The sequence below is a fragment of the Procambarus clarkii genome, chromosome 24 (assembly GCF_040958095.1).
Source record: "Procambarus clarkii isolate CNS0578487 chromosome 24, FALCON_Pclarkii_2.0, whole genome shotgun sequence".
NCBI lineage: Eukaryota > Metazoa > Arthropoda > Malacostraca > Decapoda > Cambaridae > Procambarus > Procambarus clarkii.
The window spans coordinates 24,872,334-24,896,116 of NC_091173.1; the positions used below are offsets into that span (position 1 = coordinate 24,872,334).

Sequence of the window (23,783 nt, forward strand, 5' to 3'; positions counted from 1 at the left end):
CCTCCTTTGTAGAAGCCCATTGTTACTGCCCTGCAGAAGCACAGTGTTCCTCCCCTGATGAAGCACAATGTTCCTCCTCTGCAGAGAAGCATTGTTCCTTCCCTGCAGAAGCCCATTGTTCGTTCCCTGCAGAAGCACATTCTTCCTCCCCTGCAGAAGCACTGTGTTCTTCCCCTGCAGAAGCACAGTGTTCCTCCCCTGCAGAAGCACAGTGTTCCTCCCCTGCAGAAGCACAATGTTCCTCTCCTGCAGAAGCCCATTGTTTCTCCCCTACAGTGGCAGAATGTTCCTCCCCCTGCAGAAACACAATGTTCCTCCCTGCAGAAGCACAATGTTCCTCCCCTGCAGAAGCACATTGTTCCTCCCCAGCCGAACAATGTTCCTCCCCTGCAGAAGAACAGTGTTCCTCTCCTGCAGAAGCACAATGTTCCTCCCATGCAGAAGAACATTGTTCCTCCCCTGTAGAAGCACAGTGTTCCTCCACTGCAGAAGCCCAATGTTCCTCCCCTGCAGAAGCACAGTGTTCGTACCCTGCAGAAGCACAATGTTCCTCCCTTGCAGAAGCACAATGTTCCTCCCCTGCAGATGCACAATGTTCATCCCCTGCAGAAGCCCAAAGTTTCTCTCCTACAGAAGCACAATGTTCCTCCCCTGCAAAAGCACAGAGTTCCTCCCCTGCTGGAGCCTATTGTTCCTCCCATGCAGAAGAACAGTGGTCGTACCCTGCAGAAGCACAATGTTTCACCCCTGCAGGAGCCCAAAGTTTCTCTCTTGCAGAAGCACAATGTTCCTTCCCTGCAGAAGCACAATGTTCCTCCCCTGCAGAAGCACTGTGTTCCTCCCCTGCAGAAGCCCATTGTTCCTCCCCTGCAGAAGCCCATTGTTCCTCCCCTGCAGAAGCCCATTGACCCTCCCCTACAGAAGCCCATTGTTCCTCCCCTGCAGAAGCCCATTGATCCTCCCCTGCAGAAGCCCAATGATCCTCCACTGCAGAAGCCCATTGTTCCTCCCCTGCAGAAGCGTATTGATCCTCCCTTGCAGAAGCCCATTTTTCCTCCACTGCAGAAGCCCATTGATCCGAACCTGCAGGAGCCCATTGTTCCTCACCTGCAGAAGCCCATTGATCCTGCCCTGCAGAAGCACAGTGTTCTTCCCCTGCAGAAGCACAGTGTTCCTCCCCTGCAGAAGCACAGTGTTCCTCCTCTGCAGAAGCCCATTATTCCTCCACTGCAGAAGCACAATATGTTCCTCACCTGCAGAAGCACAGTGTTCCTCCCCTGCAGAAGCACAGTGTTCCTCCCATGATGAAGCACAATGTTCCTCCTATGCAGATGAACAATGTTCCTCCCCTGCAGAAGCACAATGTTCCTCCCCTGCAGAAGCACAATGTTCCTCCCCAGCAGAAGCACATTGTTCCTCCACTGCGGAAGCACAATATGTTCCTCACCTGCAGAAGCACAGTGTTCCTCCCCTGCAGAAGAACAGTGTTCCTCCCATGATGAAGCACAATGTTCCTTCTATGCAGATGAACAATGTACCTTCCCTGCAGAAGCACAATGTTCCTCCCCTGCAGAAGCACAATGTTCCTCCCCTGCAGACGCACATTGTTCCTCCCCTGCAGAAGCACAATGTTCCTCCCCTGCAAAAGCAGAGAGCTCCTCCCCTACAGAAGCAAAGTGTTCGTCCCTGCAGAAGCACAATGTTCCTCCCCTGCAGAAGCACAGTGTTCCTACCATGATGAAGCACAATGTTCCTCCCATGCAGATGAACAATGTTCCTTCCCCTGCAGAAGCACAATGTTCCTCCCCTGCAGAAGTACATTGTTCCTCCCCTGCAGAAGCACAATGTTCCTCCCCTGCAAAAGCACAGAGTACCTCCCCTGCTGGAGCCTATTGTTCCTCCCCTGCAGAAGCACAATGTTTCACCCCTGCAGGAGCCCAAAGTTTCTCTCCTGCAGAAGCACAATGTTCCTTCCCTGCAGAAGCACAATGTTCCTCACTTGCAGAAACCCAAAGTTTCTCTCCTGCAGAAGCACAGTGTTCCTCCCCTGCAGAAGCACAGTGTTCCTCCCCTGCATAAGAACAGTGTTCCTCCCCTGCAGAAGCCCAGTGTTTCTCCCCTGCAGAAGCACAGTGTTCCTCCCCTGCAGAAGCACAGTGTTCTTCCCCAGCAGAAGCACAGTGTTCTTCCCCAGCAGAAGCACAGTGTTCCTGCCCTGCAGAAGCGCATTGTTCCTCCCCTGCAGAAGCATATTGTTCCTCCCCTGCAGAAGCACAGTGTTTCTCCCCTGCAGGAGCACAGTGTTCCTCCCCTGCAGAAGCACAGTGTTACTCCCCAGCAGAAGCACAGTGTTCCTCCCCTGAAGAAGCACAGTGTTCCACCCCTGCAGAAGCACAGTGTTCCTCCCACTGCAGAAACCCAATGTTCCTTCTCTGCAAAAGCACAGTGTTTCTCCCCTGCAGAACCACAGTGTTCCTCCCCTGCAGAAGCACAGTGTTCCTCCCCTGCAGAAGCCCATTGTTCTTCCCCTGCAGAGGCAGAATGTTCCACCCCCTGCAGAAGCACAATATTCCTCCCTGCAGAAGTACAATGTTCCTCCCGTGCAGAAGCACAGTGTTCCTCCCTTGCTGGAGCCTATTGTTCCTGCCCTGCAGAAGCACAATGTTACTCCCCTGCAGAAGCGCATTGTTCCACCCCCTGCAGAAGCATAGTGTTTGTCCCCTGCAGAAGCACTGTGTTCCTCCCCTGCAGAAACACAGAGTTCCTCCCCTGCAGAAGCACAGTGTTCGTCCCCTGCAGAAGTACAGTGTTCGTCCCCTGCAGAAGCACTGTGTTCCTCCCCTGCAGAAGCAAAATGTTACTCCCCTGCAGAAGCGCATTGTTCCACCCCCTGCAGAAGCATAGTGTTTGTCCCCTGCAGAAATACAGAGTTCCTCCCCTGCAGAAGCACAGTGTTCCTCCCCTGCAGAAGCACAGTGTTCCTCCCCTGCAGAAGCACAGTGTTCCTCCCCTGCAGAAGCCCATTGTTCCACCCCTGCAGAAGCACAGTCTTCGTCCCCTGCAGAAGCCCATTGTTCCTCCCCTGCAGAAGCCCAATGTTCCTCCCATGCAGAAGCACAGTGTTCCTCTCCCGGAGAAGCACAGTGTTCCCCCCCCCCTGCAAAAGCACAGTGTTCTTCACCTGCAGAAGCCCAATGTTCTTCCCATGCAGAAGCCCATTGTTCCTCCCATGCAGAAGCACAGTGTTCCTCCCCTGCAGAAGCACAGTGTTCCTCCCGTGATGAAGCACAATGTTCCTCCTTTGCAGATGCACAATGTTCCTCCTCTGCAGAATCCCAAAGTTTCTCTCCTGCAGAAGCACAGTGTTCCTCCCCTGCAGAAGCACAGTGTTCCTCCCCTGCAGAAGCACAGTATTCCTCCCCTGCAGAAGCACAATGTTCCTTCCCTGCAGAAGCGCACTGTTCCTCCCTTGCAGAAGCCCATTGTTCCTGCCCTGCAGAAGCACAGTGTTCCTCCCTTGATGAAGCGCATTGTTCCTCCCTTGCAGAAGCCCACTGTTCGTCCCTTGCAGAAGTACTGTGTTCATCCCCTGCAGAAGCACAGTGTTCCTTCCCGGCAGAAGCACAGTGTTCCTCCCCTGCAGAAGCACAGTGTTCCTCCCCTGCAGAAGCACAATGTTCCTCCCTGCAGAAGCACAATGTTCCTAATCTGCAGTAGCACATTGTTCCTCCCCAGCAGAAGCACAATGTTCCTTCCCTGCAGAAGCACAGTTTTCCTCACCTGCAGAAGCACAATGTTCCTTCCCTGCAGAAGCGCATTGTTCCTCCCCTGCAGAAGCCCATTGTTCCTGCCCTGCAGAAGCACAGTGTTCCTCCCCTGATGAAGCACAATGTTCCTCCCTTGCAGAAGCACTGTGCTCATCCCCTGTTGAAGCACAGTGTTCCTCCCCATCAGAAGCACAGTGTTCCTTCCCTGCAGAAGCACAGTGTTCCTCCCCTGCAGAAGCCCATTGTTCCTCCCCTGCATAGGCAGATTGTTTCTCCCCTGCAGAAGCACAATGTTCCTCCCTGCAGAAGCAACATGTTCCTAATCTGCAGAAGCACAATGTTCCTCCCCTGCAAAAGCTTATTTTTCTTCCCCTGCAGAAGCACAATGTTCATCCCCTGCAGAAGCCCATTGTTCCACCCCTGCAGAAGCACAGTGTTCCTTCCCTGCAGAAGCCCATTGTTCTTCCCCTGCAGAAGCCCATTGTTCTTCCCCTGCCGAAGCACAATGTTTCTCCCATGCAAAAGCACAGTGTTCCTCCCTTGCAGAAGCACAGTGTTCCCCCCCCTGCAGAAGCACAGTGTTCTTCCCCTGCAGAAGCCCAATTTTCTCTCCCTGCAGAAGCCCATTGTTCCTCCCATGCAGAAACACAGTGTTCCTCCCCTTCAGAAGCACAGTGTTCCTCCCATGATGAAGCACAATGTTCCTCCCATGCGGATGAACAATGTTCCTCCCCTGCAGAAGCAAAATGTTCCTCCCCTGAAGAAGCACATTGATCCTCTCCTGCAGAAGCACAATGTTCCTCCTTTGCAGAAGCACAATGTTCCTCCTTTGCAGAAGCACAATGCGCCTCCCCTTCCGATGCACAGTGTTCCTCTCCTGCAGAAGCACAGAGTTCCTCCCCTGCAGAAGCACAGAGTTCCTCCCCTGCAGAAGCACAATGTTCTTTCCATGCAGAAGGACTGCGTTCATCCCCTGCAGAAGCACAGTGTTCCTCCCCTGCAGAAGCACAGTGTTCCTCCCCTTCAGAAGCACAGTGTTCCTCCCCTGCAGAGTGACAATGTTCATCCCCTGCAGAAGCACAATGTTCCTCCCCTGCAGAAGCCCATTGTTCCTCCCCAGCAGAAGCCCAATGTTCCTCCCCTGCAGAAGCACAGAGTTCCTCCCCTGCAGAAGCACAATGTTCTTTCCTTTCAGAAGCCCGATGTTCCTCCCCTGCAGGAGCACAAAGTTTCTCTCCTGCAAAACCACAATGTTCGTCTCCTGCAGAAGCCCATTGTTCCTCCACTGATGAAGCACAATGTTCCTCCTCGGCAGAAAAGCATTGTTCCTTCCCTGCAGAAGCCCATTGTTCGTCCCCAGCAGAAGCACATTCTTTCTCCCCTGCAGAAGCACTGTGTTCCTCCCCTGCAGAAGCACAGTGTTCCTCCCCTGCAGAAGCACAATGTTCCTCCAATGCAGAAGCACAGCATTCCTCCCCTGCAGAAGCACAGTGTTCCTCCCCTGAAGAAGCACAGTGTTCCTCCCCTGCAGAAGCACAATGTTCCTCTCCTGCAGAAGCCCATTGTTCCTCCCCTGCAGAGGCAGAATGTTCCTCCTCCTGCAGAAATACAATGTTCCTCCCTGCAGAAGCACAATGTCCCTCCCCTGCAGAAGCACATTGTTCCTCCCCAGCAGAAGAACAATGTTCCTCCCCTGCAGAAGCCCATTGTTCCTCCCCAGCAGAAGCACAATATTCCTACCCTGCAGAAGCACAGTGTTCCTCCCCTGCAGAAGCACAGTTTTCCTCACCTGCAGAAGCACAATATTCCTACCCTGCAGAAGCACAGTGTTCCTCCACTGCAGAAGCACAATGCTCATCCTCTGCAGAAGCACAGTGTTCCTCCCCTGTAGAAGCACAGTGTTCCTCCCCTGCAGAAGCCCATTTTTACTCCCCTGCAGAAGCACAATATTCCTCCTATGCAGAAGCACACTGTTTCTCCCCTGCAGAAGCCCAATGTTCCTCCCCTGCAGCAGCCCAATGTTCCTCCCCTGCAGAAGCCCAATGTTCCTCCCCTGCAGAAGCACAGAGTTCCTCCCCTGCAGAAGCACAATGTTCCTCCCCTGCAGAAGCACAATGTTTCTCCCCTGCAGAAGCCCAATGTTCAGTCCTTGCAGAAACCCAATTGTCCTCCCCTGCAGAAGCCCAATGTTCCTCCCCTGCAGAAGCCCAATGTTCCTCCCCTGCAGAAGCACAATGTTCCTTCCCTGCAGAAGCACAGTATTCCTCTTCTGCAGAAGCACGGAATTCCTCCCCTGCAGAAGCACAAAGTTTCTCTCCTGCAGAAGCACAATGTTCCTTCCCTACAGAAGCACAGTGTTCCTCCCCTGCAGAAGCACAGTATTCCTCCCCTGCAGAAGCACAATGCTCCGCCCCTGCAGAAGCACATTGTTCCTCCCCTGCAGAAGCTCATTGTTCCTGCCCTGCAGAAGCACGGTGTTCCTCCCCTGATGAAGCACAATGTTCCTCCCCTGCAGAAAAGCATTGTTCCTGCCCTGCAGAAGCACAGTGTTTCTCCCCTGCAGAAGCTCAATATTCCTCCCCTTCAGAAGAACAGTGTTCCTCCCCTGCAGAAGCACAGTGTTCCTCCCCCTGCAGAAGCCCATTGTTCCTCCTCTGCAGAGGCCGAATGTTCCTCCCCCTGCACAAGCACAATGTTCCTCCCTGCAGAAGCACAATATTCCTCCCCTGCAGAAGCACATTGTTCCTCCCCAGCAGAAGCACAATGTTCCACCCCTGCTGAAGCCCATTGTTCCTCCCCAGCAGAAGCACGATGTTCCTCCCCTGCAGAAGCACAGTTTTCCTCACCTGCAGAAGCACAATATTCCTCCCCTGCAGAAGCACAGTGTTCCTCCCCTGCAGAAGCACAATGTTCCTCCCCTGCAGAAGCACAATGTTCCTCCCCTGTAGAAGCACAGTGTTCCACCCCTGCAGAAGCCTATTGTTCCTCCCCTGCAGAAGCACAATATTCCTTCTATGCAGAAGCACACTGTTTCTCCCCTTCAGAAGCCCAATGTTCCTCCCCTGCAGAAGCCCAATGATCCTCCCCTGCAGAAGCACAGAGTTCCTTCCTTGCAGAAGCACAATGTTCCTCCCTCTCAGAAGCCCGATGTTCCTCTCCTGCAGAAGCACAATGTTTCTCCCCTGCAGAAGCACAATGTTCCTCCCCTGCAGAATCACAGTGTTCCTCCTCTGCAGAAGCACAGTGTTCCTCCCCTGCAGAAGCACAGTGTTCCTCCCCTACAGAAGCACAATGTTCCACTCCTGCAGAAGCACAAAGTTCCTCCCCTGCAGAAGCACAATGTTCCTGTCCTGCAGAAGCACAATGTTCCTCTTCTGCAGGAGCCCAAAGTTTTTCTCCTGCAGAAGCACACTGTTCCTTCCCTGCAGAAGCACAATGTTCCTCCCCTGCAGTAGCCCAATGTTTCTCTCCTGCAGAAGCACAGTGTTCCTCCCCTGCAGTAGACCAATGTTCCTCCCCTGCAGAAGCACAATGTTCCTCCCCTGCAGAATCAGTGTTCCTCCTCTGCAGAAGCACAGTGTTCCTCCCCTGCAGAAGCAGAGTGTTCCTCCCCTGCAGAAGCACAATGTTCTTCTCCTGCAGAAGAACACTGTTCCTCCCCTGCAGAAGCTTAATGTTCCTTCCCTGCAGAAGCACAATGTTCCTCCCTTGCAGGAGCCCATTGTTCCTCCCCTGCAGAAGCACAATGTTCCTCCCCTGCAGAAGCACATTGTTTCTCCCCTCCAAAAGCACATTGTTTCTCCCCTGCATAAGCACAGTGTTCCTCCCCAGCAGAAGCACAATGTTCCTCCCCTGGAGAAGCACAATTAAATTTTTTTTTTAATTTTGCCCCGAGGGGCGAGTTTATTGGGCAGCGCCACTCATCTTGTGAGTGGACACACCGCCATAGCAGTATGTACAATACTCCCCAATAGGAAGAAAACCCGCTGGGTTGTTCATCCTGTCACTTGTACCCAGACACAGCTGGGACTTGCTTAACTGTCTGAAGTGAACAGCTCCTCAAACAAGAAGATTAACATGTATCAACCCTAAAAAGCTTACGTTATCTTGCGGGTGCAAAATGGAGAAATCTTTTAAGAACAGTATCAATATTTGACAAATAGTGTTTTCCTAACTCAAACAATGTGGGGTTTATTATTCTACACATATTCCTAATGTCTCTCAGGTGTTCACATTCACGTAGATAGTGGTCAAGGCGGTGTCCATCACTCTCACCACAGATTCAGCAACTTCGCTGATCAACTGTTGTTTCCATTCCAAATCTCCATGGATATTTGCATCCAAGACGGATTCTCGCTATTACTGATTCTCTCCCTCGTCCTCCTCCTCTTCGGCCATAATGACTGGGATTGCCAGCTGCAACCATGTTGTACCATCGTACAGATTCACTGGTTTGTGCTTCTATCCTCCTTTCCTCAGTTACCTTGTCACGGTGATGTTGCCTGATAATACCTCTAATTTGTAGTAGAGTCTTGGGTATGAAGTATTCAATATGGTCTCCTTCAGCGCCTTTAGCGCCTTCAGCAGCCAGCACATCTGCTCGTTCATTTCCACATATTCCAACATGGGAGGGGATCCACAGAAACTTGATGACTCTTCCCTGATTGGTAAGTACTCTCACAGCTCTCTTAATTTCAGCGACTATTGCAAGATTTTCTGCCTGATTTTTACTTAGGCTTTGCAGTGCTGCTTTTGAATCGGTGCAAATCACTGCACCATTAGTGTTCCGTTCAAGAAACCTTAACGCCATAACAATGGCAGTTAGCTCTGCTTGCGTTGAAGAGGCATAGTTCTCTATACGCGCTTTTTCTTCATTTCTGCGTTGGAAAGTATTATCCTTGATTACCGTGTATGCTGCACCAGCCCTGCAATTGACAGGATTAGATGACCCGTCAGTGTAGATTTGATCTAGTTCATCTCCGGCTTCTTTATAAATTTCCTCGAAATACTTGTGCCTCATTTCTTGTGGTATCATGTTGGATTTTTTCGTTGTCATTTCATTGATGATGATCTTGCATGAGTCATCCTCCCAGGGAGGTAACCTCTCTACAGGCAGGAGCTCACGGGCTTGCTCAAGCAGGTGAAGTTCTTCAAGGTAGCAGACTAATCTGTGATGCCATTTTTTGCTTCTCCTGTTTCCCCCTGAAAGTAGCACAGAGCTCAGTTTTTTCTTAGCAATATCATTGTAATGGGGATCTCTGGCTATCTTAATTGCAAGCTTAGCATTCAGCTCCTGAATTCTGCTTTTAACACTGGGAAGGGACAACTCCTCTCGTAGATTAGACGTTTTGGCAGTACTTGGAACTCCAAGAATGATTGTCCTGGCTTCATTTTGAATGCTTTCAAGCCTTTTCATATCGCTTTGGGAGTAGGTGCACAGAACTGGTGCGGCATAGTCTATGACGGAGCGCACATAGGCTGTGTACATCATTTTAAGCACGGCAATAGAGGCTCCATGTCCATTCCAGGTCATAGCTTTCAGTGCCCTGAGTCGACTTTTGCATGTTCCTATGAGTTGATTGAGCTCCTCTTTCTTTCCCTTGTTAGAGCCGACAGTGACGCCAAGGTACCGATAGTGGTCAACCCATTCAAGTGTTACACCATTAATTTGCAGTTCTTCATTTGCTCTCCGCTTGTGATGGGAGTATGCCTTCGTCTTGTTTGTGGAGAGAGTGAAACCGAGCTCAATATATTTCCTTCCGAGGAGTTCAATGGACTGTTCAATTTTTCCCAAGGTGGGAGCTTGTATTAGGACATCATCTGCATATCCCACTTGTTGTGTTCCTTCCGGAAAATCAATATTTGCAATGGCGTTCATAAGTACATTGAATAGTGTAGGGCTTAAGACTCCACCTTGGGGGGTCATGAGTTCCATATTCATTGTTCTGGAGACTGCTCCATTGAAGCAAACCTTGGCTTTCCTTCCTGTGAGGTAGTCTTCGACCCATTTCATGAGTCTTCCTTTGACACCCATGCATGCAAGCTCGTCCAGGATCGCAATCCCCTGTGCTTTGTCAAAGGCTCCTTTGATGTCAACAAATACAGAGTACCTAGCCGTGTCATTAGCCAAGTAATTAACTATACAATTTGTTGTGCTCCGTCCTTTAACAAATCCCATTGACCCCTCCCTTAACCTGCCTATTTTGTGCAACAGTCGGTTTAGGATGATCCTTTCAAGCATCTTGCAAGTGCATGACACGAGACTGATAGGTCTGTAATTACCAGGGTCATTAGGCTTCGGTATGGGAACAATTATTGCGTGTTTCCATTGTGTGGGCAACACTCCACTTAGGAATGACTTGTTAAACAGGTGGAGTAGTGGATTCCCAGACACTTCACACAGAGCATTGAGTATGTCGTAGGTGACGCCATCTTCACCAGGTGCTGTACTTTTACCCTTTTTCATAGCGCCCCTTACTTCTTGGGCTATGATTGGTTCCCCATATTCGTCATCACTAGACAGTGTTCTTGTTATCCTAATTCTTCTTTCATCATGTCGCAGGAGCTGTTCCCTGCTGATTTCTGCAGGGAGAGAGGAGGAGGATGCTGCATCACTCCACTTGTGAATTAGTTCCTCGGCCTTACCCTGGGGGTCTTTGTGAGCTGCAGGCCGGGCTCTGCCACCCTTAGCTATCTGAAGTCTTGCCCACACTTGTCTTGCAGATGTTTCCCGTCCAATAGAGCTAGTGAACTCAAGCCATTGTCTTTCCCGCTCTTTAATCTTCTCTTTCCTGGCTACTTGACACACAGTTTTAAACAACTCTTGGTTACTTTCAGTGGGATGTCTCCGGTACTCTCTACTCATGTCTCGCACATTTGCGTTAAGCATCTTTATGTAATCGTTCTCATACCATTTTATTTTCTTCCTCTGAGGGTTACTTCGCCCAGGTGTACGGCGCGGAACTCTTAGACAGCTCTCAATGTGGTGGTTAAGGTCATCAACAAATGTGTCAATGTCTTCTGGGATTTGGTATTCGTGAACCAGTCACTCATCCTGTTTATGAAGTGCGGCCTCATATCTGGTCCGAGTGATAACCTTTTTCTTTTATTCGTCTCTTTCCTTCTCTTGCTCATGTCGACGGTGGTAATCAGTGCCCAGTGGTCACTACATAAACTGTGCACAATGTGTGTACTGGCATCCGTGTCCTATGCATTCAGCAGGAGAGCATAGTCTAATCTTCCTCCTCTGAGGTGAGTTGGCTGTTCATCACCCAGGACCCTAAGGTTTTCACTTCCCCTGACAAAGAGTGACAGTTTCCGTCCATTGACATTGGGCTGATGACAGTTGGCACCAAAGTGTGGGTGTCTGGCATTAAGGTCACCGACCAGCAGGGTAGGTTCTTCATTAATAAATTCAGGTAGTGTGTCAAGGTCAAGTTTACTCTGTGGCACATATAGGTTGATTATATGTAGGGCATTATTGTTTAAGTAAAGGGTTACTCCCAGTGATTCAAACTCATCCCCCATGTGCAGGTCATCAATAATCTGTGCGGGAATGTTGTTATTTACAAAAGTGATGAGACCCCGTTTTCTTTCCCCATGTGGCAGGGAGAACTTGCGATAACCGCTGAACCTTGGGTTGAAGTCATCACCTACCATTGTCTCCTGTAGCACTATGACGTCAGTTTGGTGTTCACGGACGTAATGTATGATGTCATTAATTCTATTGCGAACTCCATTACAGTTCCATTGCAGTATAGTGAGATGTTGTTCATTGTGATTGAGATGTGTTCATTGTCATTGAGAAGCACAATGTTCCTCCCTTGCAGAAGCACAGTGTTCCTCCCCTGCAGAGGCACAGTGTTCCTCCTCTGCAGAAGCACAATGTTCCTCTCCTGCAGAAGCACATTTTTCCTCCCCTGCAGAAGCACAATGTTCCTCCCCTGCAGAAGCACAATGTTCCTCCCCTGCAGAAGCACAATGTTCCTGCCGTCCAGAAGCACAATGTTCCTCCCCTGCAGAAGCACAATGTTCCTCCCCTGTAGAAGCACAATGTTCCTCCCCTGCAGAAGCACAATGTTCCTCCCCTGCAGAAGCACAATGTTCCTCCCCTGCAGAAGCACAATGTTCCTTCCGTGCAGAAGCACAATGTTCCTCCCGTGCAGAAGCACAATGTTCCTCCCGTGCAGAAGCACAATGTTCCTCCCCTGCAGAAGCACAATGTTCCTCCCCTGCAGAAGCACAATGTTCCTGCCGTCCAGAAGCACAATGTTCCTCCCCTGCAGAAGCACAATGTTCCTCCCCTGCAGAAGCACAATGTTCCTCCCCTGCAGAAGCACAATGTTCCTCCCCTGCAGAAGCACAATGTTCCTCCCGTGCAGAAGCACAATGTTCCTCCCCTGCAGAAGCACAATGTTCCTCCCGTGCAGAAGCACAATGTTCCTCCCCTGTAGAAGCACAATGTTCCTCCCCTGTAGAAGCACAATGTTCCTCCCCTGCAGAAGCACAATGTTCCTCCCCTGTAGAAGCACAATGTTCCTCCCCTGCAGAAGCACAATGTTCCTCCCCTGTAGAAGCACAGTGTTCCTCCCGTCCAGAAGCACAATGTTCCTCCCGTGCAGAAGCACAATGTTCCTCCCCTGTAGAAGCACAATGTTCCTCCCCTGCAGAAGCACAATGTTCCTCCCCTGCAGAAGCACAATGTTCCTCCCCTGCAGAAGCACAATGTTCCTCCCCTGTAGAAGCACAATGTTCCTCCCCTGCAGAAGCACAATGTTCCTCCCGTGCAGAAGCACAATGTTCCTCCCCTGTAGAAGCACAATGTTCCTCCCCTGCAGAAGCACAATGTTCCTCCCCTGTAGAAGCACAATGTTCCTCCCCTGCAGAAGCACAATGTTCCTCCCGTGCAGAAGCACAATGTTCCTCCCCTGTAGAAGCACAATGTTCCTCCCCTGCAGAAGCACAATGTTCCTCCCGTGCAGAAGCACAATGTTCCTCCCCTGTAGAAGCACAATGTTCCTCCCCTGCAGAAGCACAATGTTCCTCCCCTGTAGAAGCACAGTGTTCCTCCCGTCCAGAAGCACAATGTTCCTCCCCTGCAGAAGCACAATGTTCCTCCCGTGCAGAAGCACAATGTTCCTCCCCTGTAGAAGCACAATGTTCCTCCCCTGCAGAAGCACAATGTTCCTCCCCTGTAGAAGCACAATGTTCCTCCCCTGCAGAAGCACAATGTTCCTCCCGTGCAGAAGCACAATGTTCCTCCCCTGCAGAAGCACAATGTTCCTCCCGTCCAGAAGCACAATGTTCCTCCCCTGCAGAAGCACAAATTCCTTCTCCCGCTCCTCCTCCTTCCTCTTCGCCCTCCACCTCCTTCCTCCTCCTTCCTCTTCGGCCTCCTCCTCCTCCTTCCTCCTCGGCCTCCTCCTTCCTCCTCGCCCTCCTCCTCCTTCCATCCTGCCCTCCTCCTCCTCCTTCCTCCTCGCCCTCCTCCTCCTTCCCCTCCTCCTTCCATCCTGCCCTCCTCCTCCTCCTCCTTCCTCCTCGCCCTCCTATTCCTTCCTTCTCACTCTCCTTCTCGCTCTCCTCCTTCTTCCTAGCCCTCTTCCTCCTTCCTCCTCGCTCGCCTCCTCCTCCTCCTTCCTCCTCGCCCTCCTCCTCCTCCTTCCTCCTCGCTCTTCTCCTTCCTCTTCCCCCTCCTTCTCCTCATTGCTCTTCGCTCTCCTCCTCCTTCCTCCTCCTCCTTCCTCCTCGCCCTCCTCCTTTCCATTCCTTCCTTCTCGTCCTCCTCCCTCTACCTCTTCGCCCTGCCACTCCTCCTTCCACCTCGCTCCTCCTCCTCCTTCCTCCTCGCCCTCCTCCTTCCTCCTCGCCCTCCTCCTTCCTCCTCGCCCTCCTCCTTCCTCCTCGACCTCATCCTCTTACCTGGAACTCTTCCTCCTCGACCTCTTCTTAAGAATATGAGTAAAAATGAAGAATTAACCTTTATTATGACCGTGTTTCATTTTACTAAATGTTGAAATATACTTTTATATTTCTACATTTATATAAATAACAGCAATAAAAAACTACGTTTATGAAACATTTAAGGTTGCCACAAGGTTTCAATTTTTTTATTGCTAACGTTTCGTGCAATACGTTTTAGAAACTTATTTAGATCCACACAAAATACGCATCTAATGCGTGAAAACAAACGTTGCCCCTTCTTTCCAACACTTTCCAGATACGTTGTAGCAACCTAAAATTGTTTCCTGGGAATGTTCCTCCCCTGCAGAAGCCCATTGTTCCTCCCCTGCAGAAGCCCAGTGTTCCTTTCCTGCAGAAGCACAGTGTTCCTCCCCTGCAGAAGCCCATTGTTCCTTTCCTGCAGAAGCCCATTGTTCCTTTCCTGCAGAAGCACAGTGTTCCTCCCCTGCAGAAGCCCATTGTTCCTCCCCTGCAGAAGCCCAGTGTTCCTTTCCTGCAGAAGCACAGTGTTCCTCCCCTGCAGAAGCCCATTGTTCCTTTCCTGCAGAAGCACAGTGTTCCTCCCCTGCAGAAGCCCATTGTTCCTTTCCTGCAGAAGCACAGTGTTCCTCCCCTGCAGAAGCACAGTGTTCCTCCCCTGCAGAAGCTCAATGTTCCTCCCTTGCAGAAGCCCAATTCTTCTCCCCTGCAGAAGCACAGTGTTCTTTTCCTTCAGAAGCACAATGTTCCTCCCCTGCAGAAGCACAGTGTTCCTTTCCTTCAGAAGCACAATGTTCCTCCCCTGCAGAAGCACAGTGTTCCTCCCCTGCAGAAGCACAGTGTTCCTCCCCTGCAGAAGCCCAATGTTCCTCCCTTGCAGAAGCCCAATTCTTCTCCCCTGCAGAAGCACAATGTTCCTCCCCTGCAGAAGCACAGTGTTCTTTTCCTTCAGAAGCACAATGTTCCTCCCCTGCAGAAGCACAGTGTTCTTTTCCTTCAGAAGCACAATGTTCCTCCAATGCAAAAGCACAGTGTTCCTCCCATGCAGAAGCACAGTGTTCCTCCCCTGCAGAAGCGCTTTGTTCCTCCCCTGCAGAAGCACAGTGTTCCTCCCATGCAGAAGCACAGTGTTCCTATCCTAGAGAAGCACAATGTTCCTCCCCTGCAGAAGCACAGTGTTCCTCCCCTGCAGAAGCACAGTGTTCCACCCCTGCAGAAGCTCAATGTTCCTCCCCTGCAGAAGCACAATGTTCCTTCCCTGCAGAAGCACAGTGTTCCTGCCCTGCAGAAGCACAGTGTTCCTCCCATGCAGAAGCACAGTGTTCCTCCCCTGGAGAAGCACAATGTTCCTCCCCTGCAGAAGCACAGTGTTCCTCCCCTGCAGAAGCACAGTGTTCCACCCCTGCTGAAGCACAATGTTCCTCCTCTGCAGAAGCACAGTCTTCCTCCCCTGCTGAAGCACAATGTTCCTCCCCTGCTGAAGCACAGTGTTCCTCCCCTGCAGAAGCACAGTGTTCCTCCCGTGCAGAAGCACAGTGTTCCACCCCTGCAGAAGCACAATCTTCCTCACCTGCTGAAGTACAATGTTCCTCCCCTGCTGAAGCACAGTGTTCCTCCCCTGCAGAAGCACAGTGTTCCTCCCCTGCAGAAGCACAGTGTTCCTCCCCTGCAGAAGCACAGTGTTCCTCCCCTGCAGAAGCACAGTGTTCCTCCCATGCAGAAGCACAATATTCCTCCCTTGCAGAAGCACAATCTTCCTCACCTGCTGAAGTACAATGTTCCTACCTTGCAGAAGCACAGTCTTCCTCCCCTGCTGAACCACAATGTTCCTCCCCTGCAGAAACACAGTGTTCCTCCCCTGCTGAACCACAATGTTCCTCCCCTGCAGAAACACAGTGTTCCTCCCCTGCTGAACCACAATGTTCCTCCCCTGCTGAAGCACAGTCTTCCTCCCCTGCAGGGAAGTGAACCCCGCTTCTGGCATTCCACCCACCACCACCAATATTAACAGTACCACTCTGACAGCTGATAATCCCACTACTCTAGTCCCTACTCTTCCACCCTCGGCTAGGAGCTCCGGCCTCTGTAGCAGCTCTCGCCTCACACAAATACCCCGATCCAACAATCGTCTCGCCAAGGCCCCTTCAGCGTGTAACTTACATGCCGAAGAACACACCTCCCGAGGACCTGGTGACCATTCTCCTCCTGCTCGCACCTCTCACAGCTCTGAACATTTCACATTCATAAACATCATATAGTTTAATGTACTGTATTCCTCATCATTCACACCTGGTGTCTGATATTGTTGAGACTGAACATCCTGATGTTCTGTTTCTTAACAGCACAAACATCACGACTTCATATAAAATCAGACATTACATTACAACGCACATGAAGGCGTTGCCATACGCATAAAATCTTCATTTAAATACGAACTCCTACACACTCTCTGGCTTCACAAACATTTGCTAGCCATCAAAGTCCACACCCACGTGGGTCCTCTCGTCATCTGCATGACCTACATCCGTCCTAACACTGGCCTTCCCATGCAAGACATCACCACGCTCTTAAACCACTCTCACTTGCCTGTTTTCCTGCTTGTAGACCTTAATGCACAGCACCCTACATTCCACCACAATACCACAAATCAACATTGAAAACAGCTTCATCAACAATATCTTCAAAGACATCTGTTCTTCCTTGGCCATAACTTGGCACTTCTTTCATACACGCAGGTTCTGGCAGACCTGATCTCATATTCACCAACAGACTCGGCAACAACCTCCAACACTATGCCTCACCAGGACCCACTACGGGCTCTGATCATATCCCCTTAAGTCTCACAGTCTCCAACAATCATATTCTCATCCCTAGCACTCTTCATTTCTCATAGCATGAGGCAAATTGGGACATGTTCAAACAACACATTGATGACACTGATCTCATTTATGAACACAGTGATAAACATCACACAGACATCAACACACAAGCACGCAACATACATGACACCATCATCCATGCTGCAAACGTCTCCATTCCCAAAACAACGCACAAACCACACTTCACTTTCACCCCTTCCATCCGCACAAAACGCCTCTTAACTTGTTATCACTCAAGATTCTTACACAACATACGTTACTATGGACAAGTACTCTGGGACCTCACAACACCGCTATGGACAAGTACTCTGGGACCTCACAACACCGCTATGGACAAGTACTCTGGGACCTCACAACACCACTATGGACAAGTACTCTGGGACCTCACAACACCGCTATGGACAAGTACTCTGGGACCTCACAACACCACTATGGACAAGTACTCTGGGACCTCACAACACCGCTATGAACAAGTACTCTGGGACCTCACAACACTACTATGGACAAGTACTCTGGGACCTCACAACACCGCTATGGACAAGTACTCTGGGACCTCACAACACCACTATGGACAAGTACTCTGGGACCTCACAACACCACTATGGACAAGTACTCTGGGACCTCACAACACCGCTATGGACAAGTACTCTGGGACCTCACAACACCACTATGGACAAGTACTCTCGGACCTCACAACACCGCTATGAACAAGTACTCTGGGACCTCACAACACCACTATGAACAAGTACTCTGGGACCTCACAACACCACTATGGACAAGTACTCGGGGCCTCACAACACCACTATGAACAAGTACTCTGGGACCTCACAACACCACTATGGACAAGTACTCTGGGACCTCACAACACCACTATGAACAAGTACTCTGGGACCTCACAACACCACTATGGACAAGTACTCTCGGACCTCACAACACCGCTATGAACAAGTACTCTGGGACCTCACAACACCACTATGGACAAGTACTCTGGGACCTCACAACACCACTATGGACAAGTACTCTGGGACCTCACAACACCGCTATGAACAAGTACTCTGGGACCTCACAACACCACTATGGACAAGTACTCTGGGACCTCACAACACCACTATGGACAAGTACTCTCGGACCTCACAACACCACTATGGACAAGTACTCTGGGACCTCACAACACCACTATGGACAAGTACTCTCGGACCTCACAACACCACTATGGACAAGTACTCTGGGACCTCACAACACTAAAAACCACATCCTTAACAGTCTAGATGAAGATCACACAAAGCACTGGAAACTCCTCATTGAACAAGCAGAACAACACAGAAAACTGACACCTGAGGAACTTTCTAAACAAATCAAACGCCTATAAGGATCAATCCTTATAGGCGGATTTATATAAATAAATCAACATTTAAATACCTACTAAAAACAATAAAATCACTGAACCAGATGAAGTACTTATAGTTATCAAACATCATTGGGAAAGCATTTTCCTTCACATCCTCCTGAACTAACTGCCCTCCCCAACATTGAAGAAGTTGAAGACTGGGTGCACCGTAACAGACATGAACGACTTCATCTATCTTGACAACCTTAACTCACGCACTGACTTACAGACTCCAGCTGATGTCAAGACAGCTCTCATGGGCACTCGTCGCAGAGCCCCTGGTACGTCTGGCATTAGTCCTACCCTTCGACAACTGCCTGACTCCATCATTGCTGCCCCACACTAACTTATTGAACGCCTCTGTTGCATCTGGTTATTTTCCCCTCACCATCAAATCTGTCACTGATATCCTCATTCCAAAACCTGCACAACCTGACATTGACCCAAAAAATTACAGACCCGTCAGTCTTCTAGAGACACTTCGTAAAGTCTTTGAAAGACTAGTCAACATGAGAATGGGAACACACCTGGAAAACATTGACTTATTCACTAACAAACAGTTTGGCTTTCGGCCTAACTGGTCGACACATGTCGCCTTAAATATCATGACTAATTACATCTGCATCAACCATCACCTCATCTGCAGACTGCCATCACCATCAAGACTGCACTCATCACCAAGGACATTGAGAATAAGCTTTTCACACTGTTTGCCATGACGGCCTATAATTCAAACTATGCAATAACTTTAATCTTCCCCCTTATCACCACTTAACTTCTTTCTAAATACTTAGACAATAAGACAATGAGGATTAAGTTCCTCCGACAACAGTCTGACTACTTCAACTTACATGCTGGTGTTTTCCAAGGCTCTGTTCTTGCCCCGACACTTTACTTACCCCGACACTTTACATGCCCCGACACTTTACATGCCCCGACACTTTACATGCCCCGACACTTTACTTACCCCGACACTTTACTTACCCCGACACTTTACTTACCCCGACACTTTACATGCCCCGACACTTTACATGCCCCGACACTTTACTTACCCCGACACTTTACTTACCCCGACACTTTACTTACCCCGACACTTTACATGCCCCGACACTTTACTTACCCCGACACTTTACAGCCGCACAAATAAATGTGCGGCTGATACATCAACGACGTTCCTGATCCTATTCATGGCACTTAATTAACTATCTGCTATGCTGATGATGTCTCTCACCATGTCACCAGCTACTCCATTGACACTTTATCACAGAAAACACAAGAAGAACTCGATGCTATGACAGAATGGGAGTATGACTGGCGTATTAAAACCAACTTCAACAAATCCAAAATCACCTACTTTTTCTGTACAAGAACTGCACGTCCTATTCCTATTGAGCTGTGTTCACTCGCTCCTAATCCTACTAACATTTCTGTATCTCCTTCCACCACAGTTCTTGGTCTCACACTTGATCGACAACTACGCTTTCACACACACATTGCAGAGAAACATGCAATAGCTCTCCAGGTCTTGAATAAATTATACAGACTTCGAGTTACAAACCCTAATACAAAAATGCGCCTCTATGAAGCACTTATTAGACCTCTTCTAACATATGCACTACTTATTCTTTCCGTAGCCGCACCCACACTCATAAACTAAAACTTCAGAGAATTACACACAGAGCACTTAGACGGGTACTTAACATTCCACACAGAGCACTTAGACGGGTACTTAACATTCGATGGGAAGATTTTAATACCAGCGAAAGTCTCCATGACAGTACTAACATTTCTGTCCTCAATGTCTTTTGGAAATGTTTACAAGACCAACAACTTGACAAACTCCTCTCTTATCTCTCTTATCACGAACAACACATTGACTTTCTCTTACACACTCTTAGTAAGAAAGGGGAAGGGAAGGGAACTATCAGGGGGAAAGCGCCAAGCCATTATGACTATATATATAGCTCTTGGAAGGGGTCAGGATAAGGATTTGTGATGGGACGGGGGGAGGGAAGGAATGGTGCCCAAACACTTGGATGGTCGGGGATTGAACGCCGATCCGCATGAAGCGAGATTGTCACTCTACCGTCCAGCCCAAGTGGGAGAGAGAGAGAATTATCAGGGGGGAAAGCGCCAAGCCATTACGACTATACAGCACTGGGAAGGGGTCAGGATAAGGATTTGGGATGGGACGGTGTGGGGAGGGATGGTGCCCAACCACTTGGGCTGGGTTGAGCGAGCGACGGTCTCGCTTCATGCAAGTCGGCGTTCAATCCCCGCCCGTCCAAGTAGTTGGGCACCATCCCTCCCCACCCCGTCCCATCACAAATCCTTATTTTGACCCCTTCCAAGTGCTCTATAGTCGTGTTGGCTTGGCGCTTTCCCTTGATATTTCCTTCCCTCCCTCGGGTACTCACTTAGCAGGCATTACACTTCTGGCAGTAGCCTTAGTTTACATAGCTTAGTTAACTTCTGTAACTCATTTAACCCATAATTAATTAAAACTAAGATTAATGTTTATTTAAAAACTAGCTGTACCCGCCACGCGTTGCTGTGGCTCAGTCTGTTTAAACGGAAAAGAAAGAAAGGAGAAAGTGCACGTTTCTAATATGTTTTATTTCACAATGCTTGTGGGTATACAATACTTTTTGTTGTTCCATTGTCTGGGGAGATATAGAGATTGTCTGATTTGCCGACTCTAGAACATGCAACATATAATTGTCCATGTGTGAAGCAATCCGTGTCTAGATATAAACTGCACAATTCTAAAGATTGGCCCTGAGCTTTGTTGATGGTGATTGCAAACACCAATCGAATTGAAAATTACAATCTCTTAAAGTGAAGTGGCATATCTATTGGAATCATAGGAATGCGAGGAAGGAGGACATCTTGACCTTTGAAAGGTCCTGTCAAGATTGTTGCTTCTACGACGTTGCTGATTAATTTTTGTACTGCAAGCCATGTGACGTTGCAAAGCTTTAGCTGATTGATATTTTGCAACATGATAATTGGCACGCCGATTTTCAATTGCCGTACATGTGATGGTATCCCTGGCAGATTGAGTGAATTAAAAAATTATGTTGGATAATTAACCGCTTCATCTGCTTCCACATCAATGTCGACGGACTTGTATGTGACTTCCTCGCTTTGAATGCAAGACTGAATAATATTGCTAAGTTCGTAGACGTCTTTGTTCTTGGTCGATAGAATAGCTCGTTCACTCAGCCAATTGTGATTCTTATAATTGGTCTGAACATTGGGACAATTTTTTTAACCAATTCCTCCTTTGACGTCACTAAATTGCAGAAGTTATGAGGCAATGAAATTCGTCCTGAGGTCAGATCAACCGGCATGTTTCCGTTCCCAATTTTCAGCAATTGATGTGAGAATATCTCAGCTGGTGGATCGTTGTGCAGCTGGACACGCACATGTGTAGTTAATTTTAACTCTTTACGTGGCGCCACAAAGTTCAGCATTTCAGGCAAGCATTTATTTCGTCCGCTGGTGTCTATCGAGGAATTACAGGTAATGTTTGCCTGAAATCTCCTGCAAGCAATATTAATGCACTCCCAAATGGTCTGATGTTTCCACGCAAATCTTGCAATGGTCGATCAAGAGCCTCGAGCGATTTTTTGTAGTCCATTGTGCATTCATCCTATACAATAAGTTTGCATTTCTGCAATACTTTTCCCATGCCGGATGCTTTGTAAATGTTGCACGTGGGAGTTTCAATGAATTGCATGTTCAATGTCAATTTCAAAGCTGAAGTAGCAGTTCTTCCACCTGGTAGCAATGTCGCAGCTATTCCGGATGATGCAAGAGCTAAGGTTATGCCATTTTGGGATCGAAATGCTGCCAGAATCAATCTAATTTGGAAGGTTTTACCAGTTCCTCCTGGTGCATCTAAGAAGATTTCTCCAAACCCGTTATTGACAGTTTGAATTATTTGATCGTAAATGCCTTTTCGCTCAAGCGTTAGCTTAGGAATATTTGATTGCACGTACATCAACTAAGTGCGATTTATATTTCTCCCATGACTCTGTTGGAGATGAGGGAGAGCAGGCGGTCAATATGATTGCGAACAATGAACGAATTTGATTTGGATGTGACGTGTTGGACGCGTCATTAATGCATACATCACAGTGTCGGTCGTTCTTCAGTAAATACAAACCTCGACATGCACTACGGAAAGTGGCATGTGTACCGCCGTTGACAAATCTCAATTGCTGGGAAGACGTTGGACCGGGCACATTTACCAACAGCATGCGAAGAAAGAATCATTCATCTTGATTGGGAAGCACGGTGTCCAGTCTGCCTATCATAGTTTACTTGAATATGCCAGGTTGTTCGTCGACTCCCTCTCCTCGTTTGCGTCGTTCAAATGATTTTCTTCTCGCATTCCATGTGTAATACGGAGGCACTTCCGAATACAACTGTGTTTTCGCAAATGCGTCATTTTGACATTACGTTAAGAAAGCAGTTAACGTTTTAGCCGGTGGATTCATAGCTATTTGTTGCACATTTGCAGCTGTGAAATATACAAGTTATCCATTTTCTTGTTTAAAAAAAAAAGAATACTAACAAAATATTTGGTTTAAAACACAAATCAATCGACACAGCTCAATTCCACCGCCAATTGATCTGAAAAATAAGAATAACATGATATAAAAACAATGAAAAATAAAAAAATAAACTATACCCACGATATGAAAGGTATGATGAACAACACAGCTCAATTCCAATGCAATGTCACACAAAATAATTAAATCAAAATGAAAATAAATGGAAATCTATAAAAAATCAATTTATCAATGCAATCGGAAACATTGAAATGGAATCGTAACATATTTTATTCAACCTGTGTTGCTATTACATGCAACAGATGGCGCTATTTTAAAAAACAAAAACATGTTTTTGCCCTTCACAGGTGTGGCATCTTGATAGTAGGTACATCAAAACACACGCCAATTCGAAAGGAACATTATGTCAAAATTTCAAAGCAATTGGTGAAGAACTTTCGGAGATTACAGCGTGTGTTGCTCTTACGTCCAACAGATGGCGGCGTCTTTCAAAAAAAACATGTTTTTTCCTGTCCCAGGTGAGGCATGTATATAGTAAGTATATAAAAACATGCGCCTATTTGAATGCAACGTTGTATCAAAATTTCAAAGCAATCGGTGAAGAACTTTCGGAGATTAGCGATTTTGAACAAACGAACATTTACATTTTTATTTATATAGATTAAATTCATACTGCACAAACGAGTTATTGGAAAAATGTACGATTGCTAGGTACATGCAAGTAACTGAACTAATAATAATTGTAATATATATTACGATTAATTAATAATTTTAATTAATATTAAATAACATTATTTAATAAACGAGTCCCAATCAAATGCAGAGTTTTCTTCCAAGCCGAGAACATGACATGTGCGGCTCATATATTAGCCTCCACCACCACTGTTGTACAGCACAAGAATGTCTTCCAATATTCCTGAGTGGATGAAGTGATTACAGAGGTCAACGTACGTCATACCATTTGCTCTGAAGTCACTGATAACATGGCACTCACAGATATAGTGTTGGAAGGGAAGGGAACTATCAGGAGAAAACGTCAAGCCATTATGAATATATAGCACTTGGAAGGGATCGGGATAGTGATTGGGGATGTGACGGGGGGAAGGAATGGTGCCCAAGCACTTGGACGGTCGGGGATTGAACGCTGACCTGCATGAAGCGAGACCGTTGCTCTACTGTCCACCTTTAAGTATTGTTGGAGAGTGTAATTTCCTAATTGTAATTACAG

General features: G+C 48.3%; 4 protein-coding genes across 4 annotated transcripts; all 4 read left to right on the plus strand.

Moving 5' to 3' along the window:
- The first annotated feature begins 57 nt into the window (after positions 1-57).
- LOC138367983 (uncharacterized) lies at positions 58-465 on the plus strand. The gene has a single exon (XM_069330273.1). The coding sequence runs from the start codon at positions 58-60 to the stop codon at positions 463-465; it is 408 nt and encodes a 135-aa protein (XP_069186374.1).
- A 120-nt stretch (positions 466-585) lies between these two features.
- On the plus strand, positions 586-1,305 carry LOC138367984 (uncharacterized). The gene has a single exon (XM_069330274.1). It carries the CDS (start codon positions 586-588, stop codon positions 1,303-1,305), a length of 720 nt encoding a protein of 239 aa, XP_069186375.1.
- Positions 1,306-1,771: 466 nt separating this feature from the next.
- Positions 1,772-5,658, plus strand: LOC138367985 (uncharacterized). Its single transcript, XM_069330275.1, has 3 exons — positions 1,772-2,584; positions 2,921-3,556; positions 4,387-5,658. The coding sequence occupies exons 1-3, from the start codon at positions 1,772-1,774 to the stop codon at positions 5,656-5,658; spliced, it is 2,721 nt and encodes a 906-aa protein (XP_069186376.1).
- Positions 5,659-5,724: 66 nt separating this feature from the next.
- On the plus strand, positions 5,725-15,717 carry LOC138367986 (uncharacterized). Its single transcript, XM_069330276.1, has 3 exons — positions 5,725-6,711; positions 6,812-7,156; positions 14,038-15,717. Exons 1-3 carry the CDS (start codon positions 5,725-5,727, stop codon positions 15,715-15,717), a joined length of 3,012 nt encoding a protein of 1,003 aa, XP_069186377.1.
- The last annotated feature ends 8,066 nt before the right edge of the window (positions 15,718-23,783 follow it).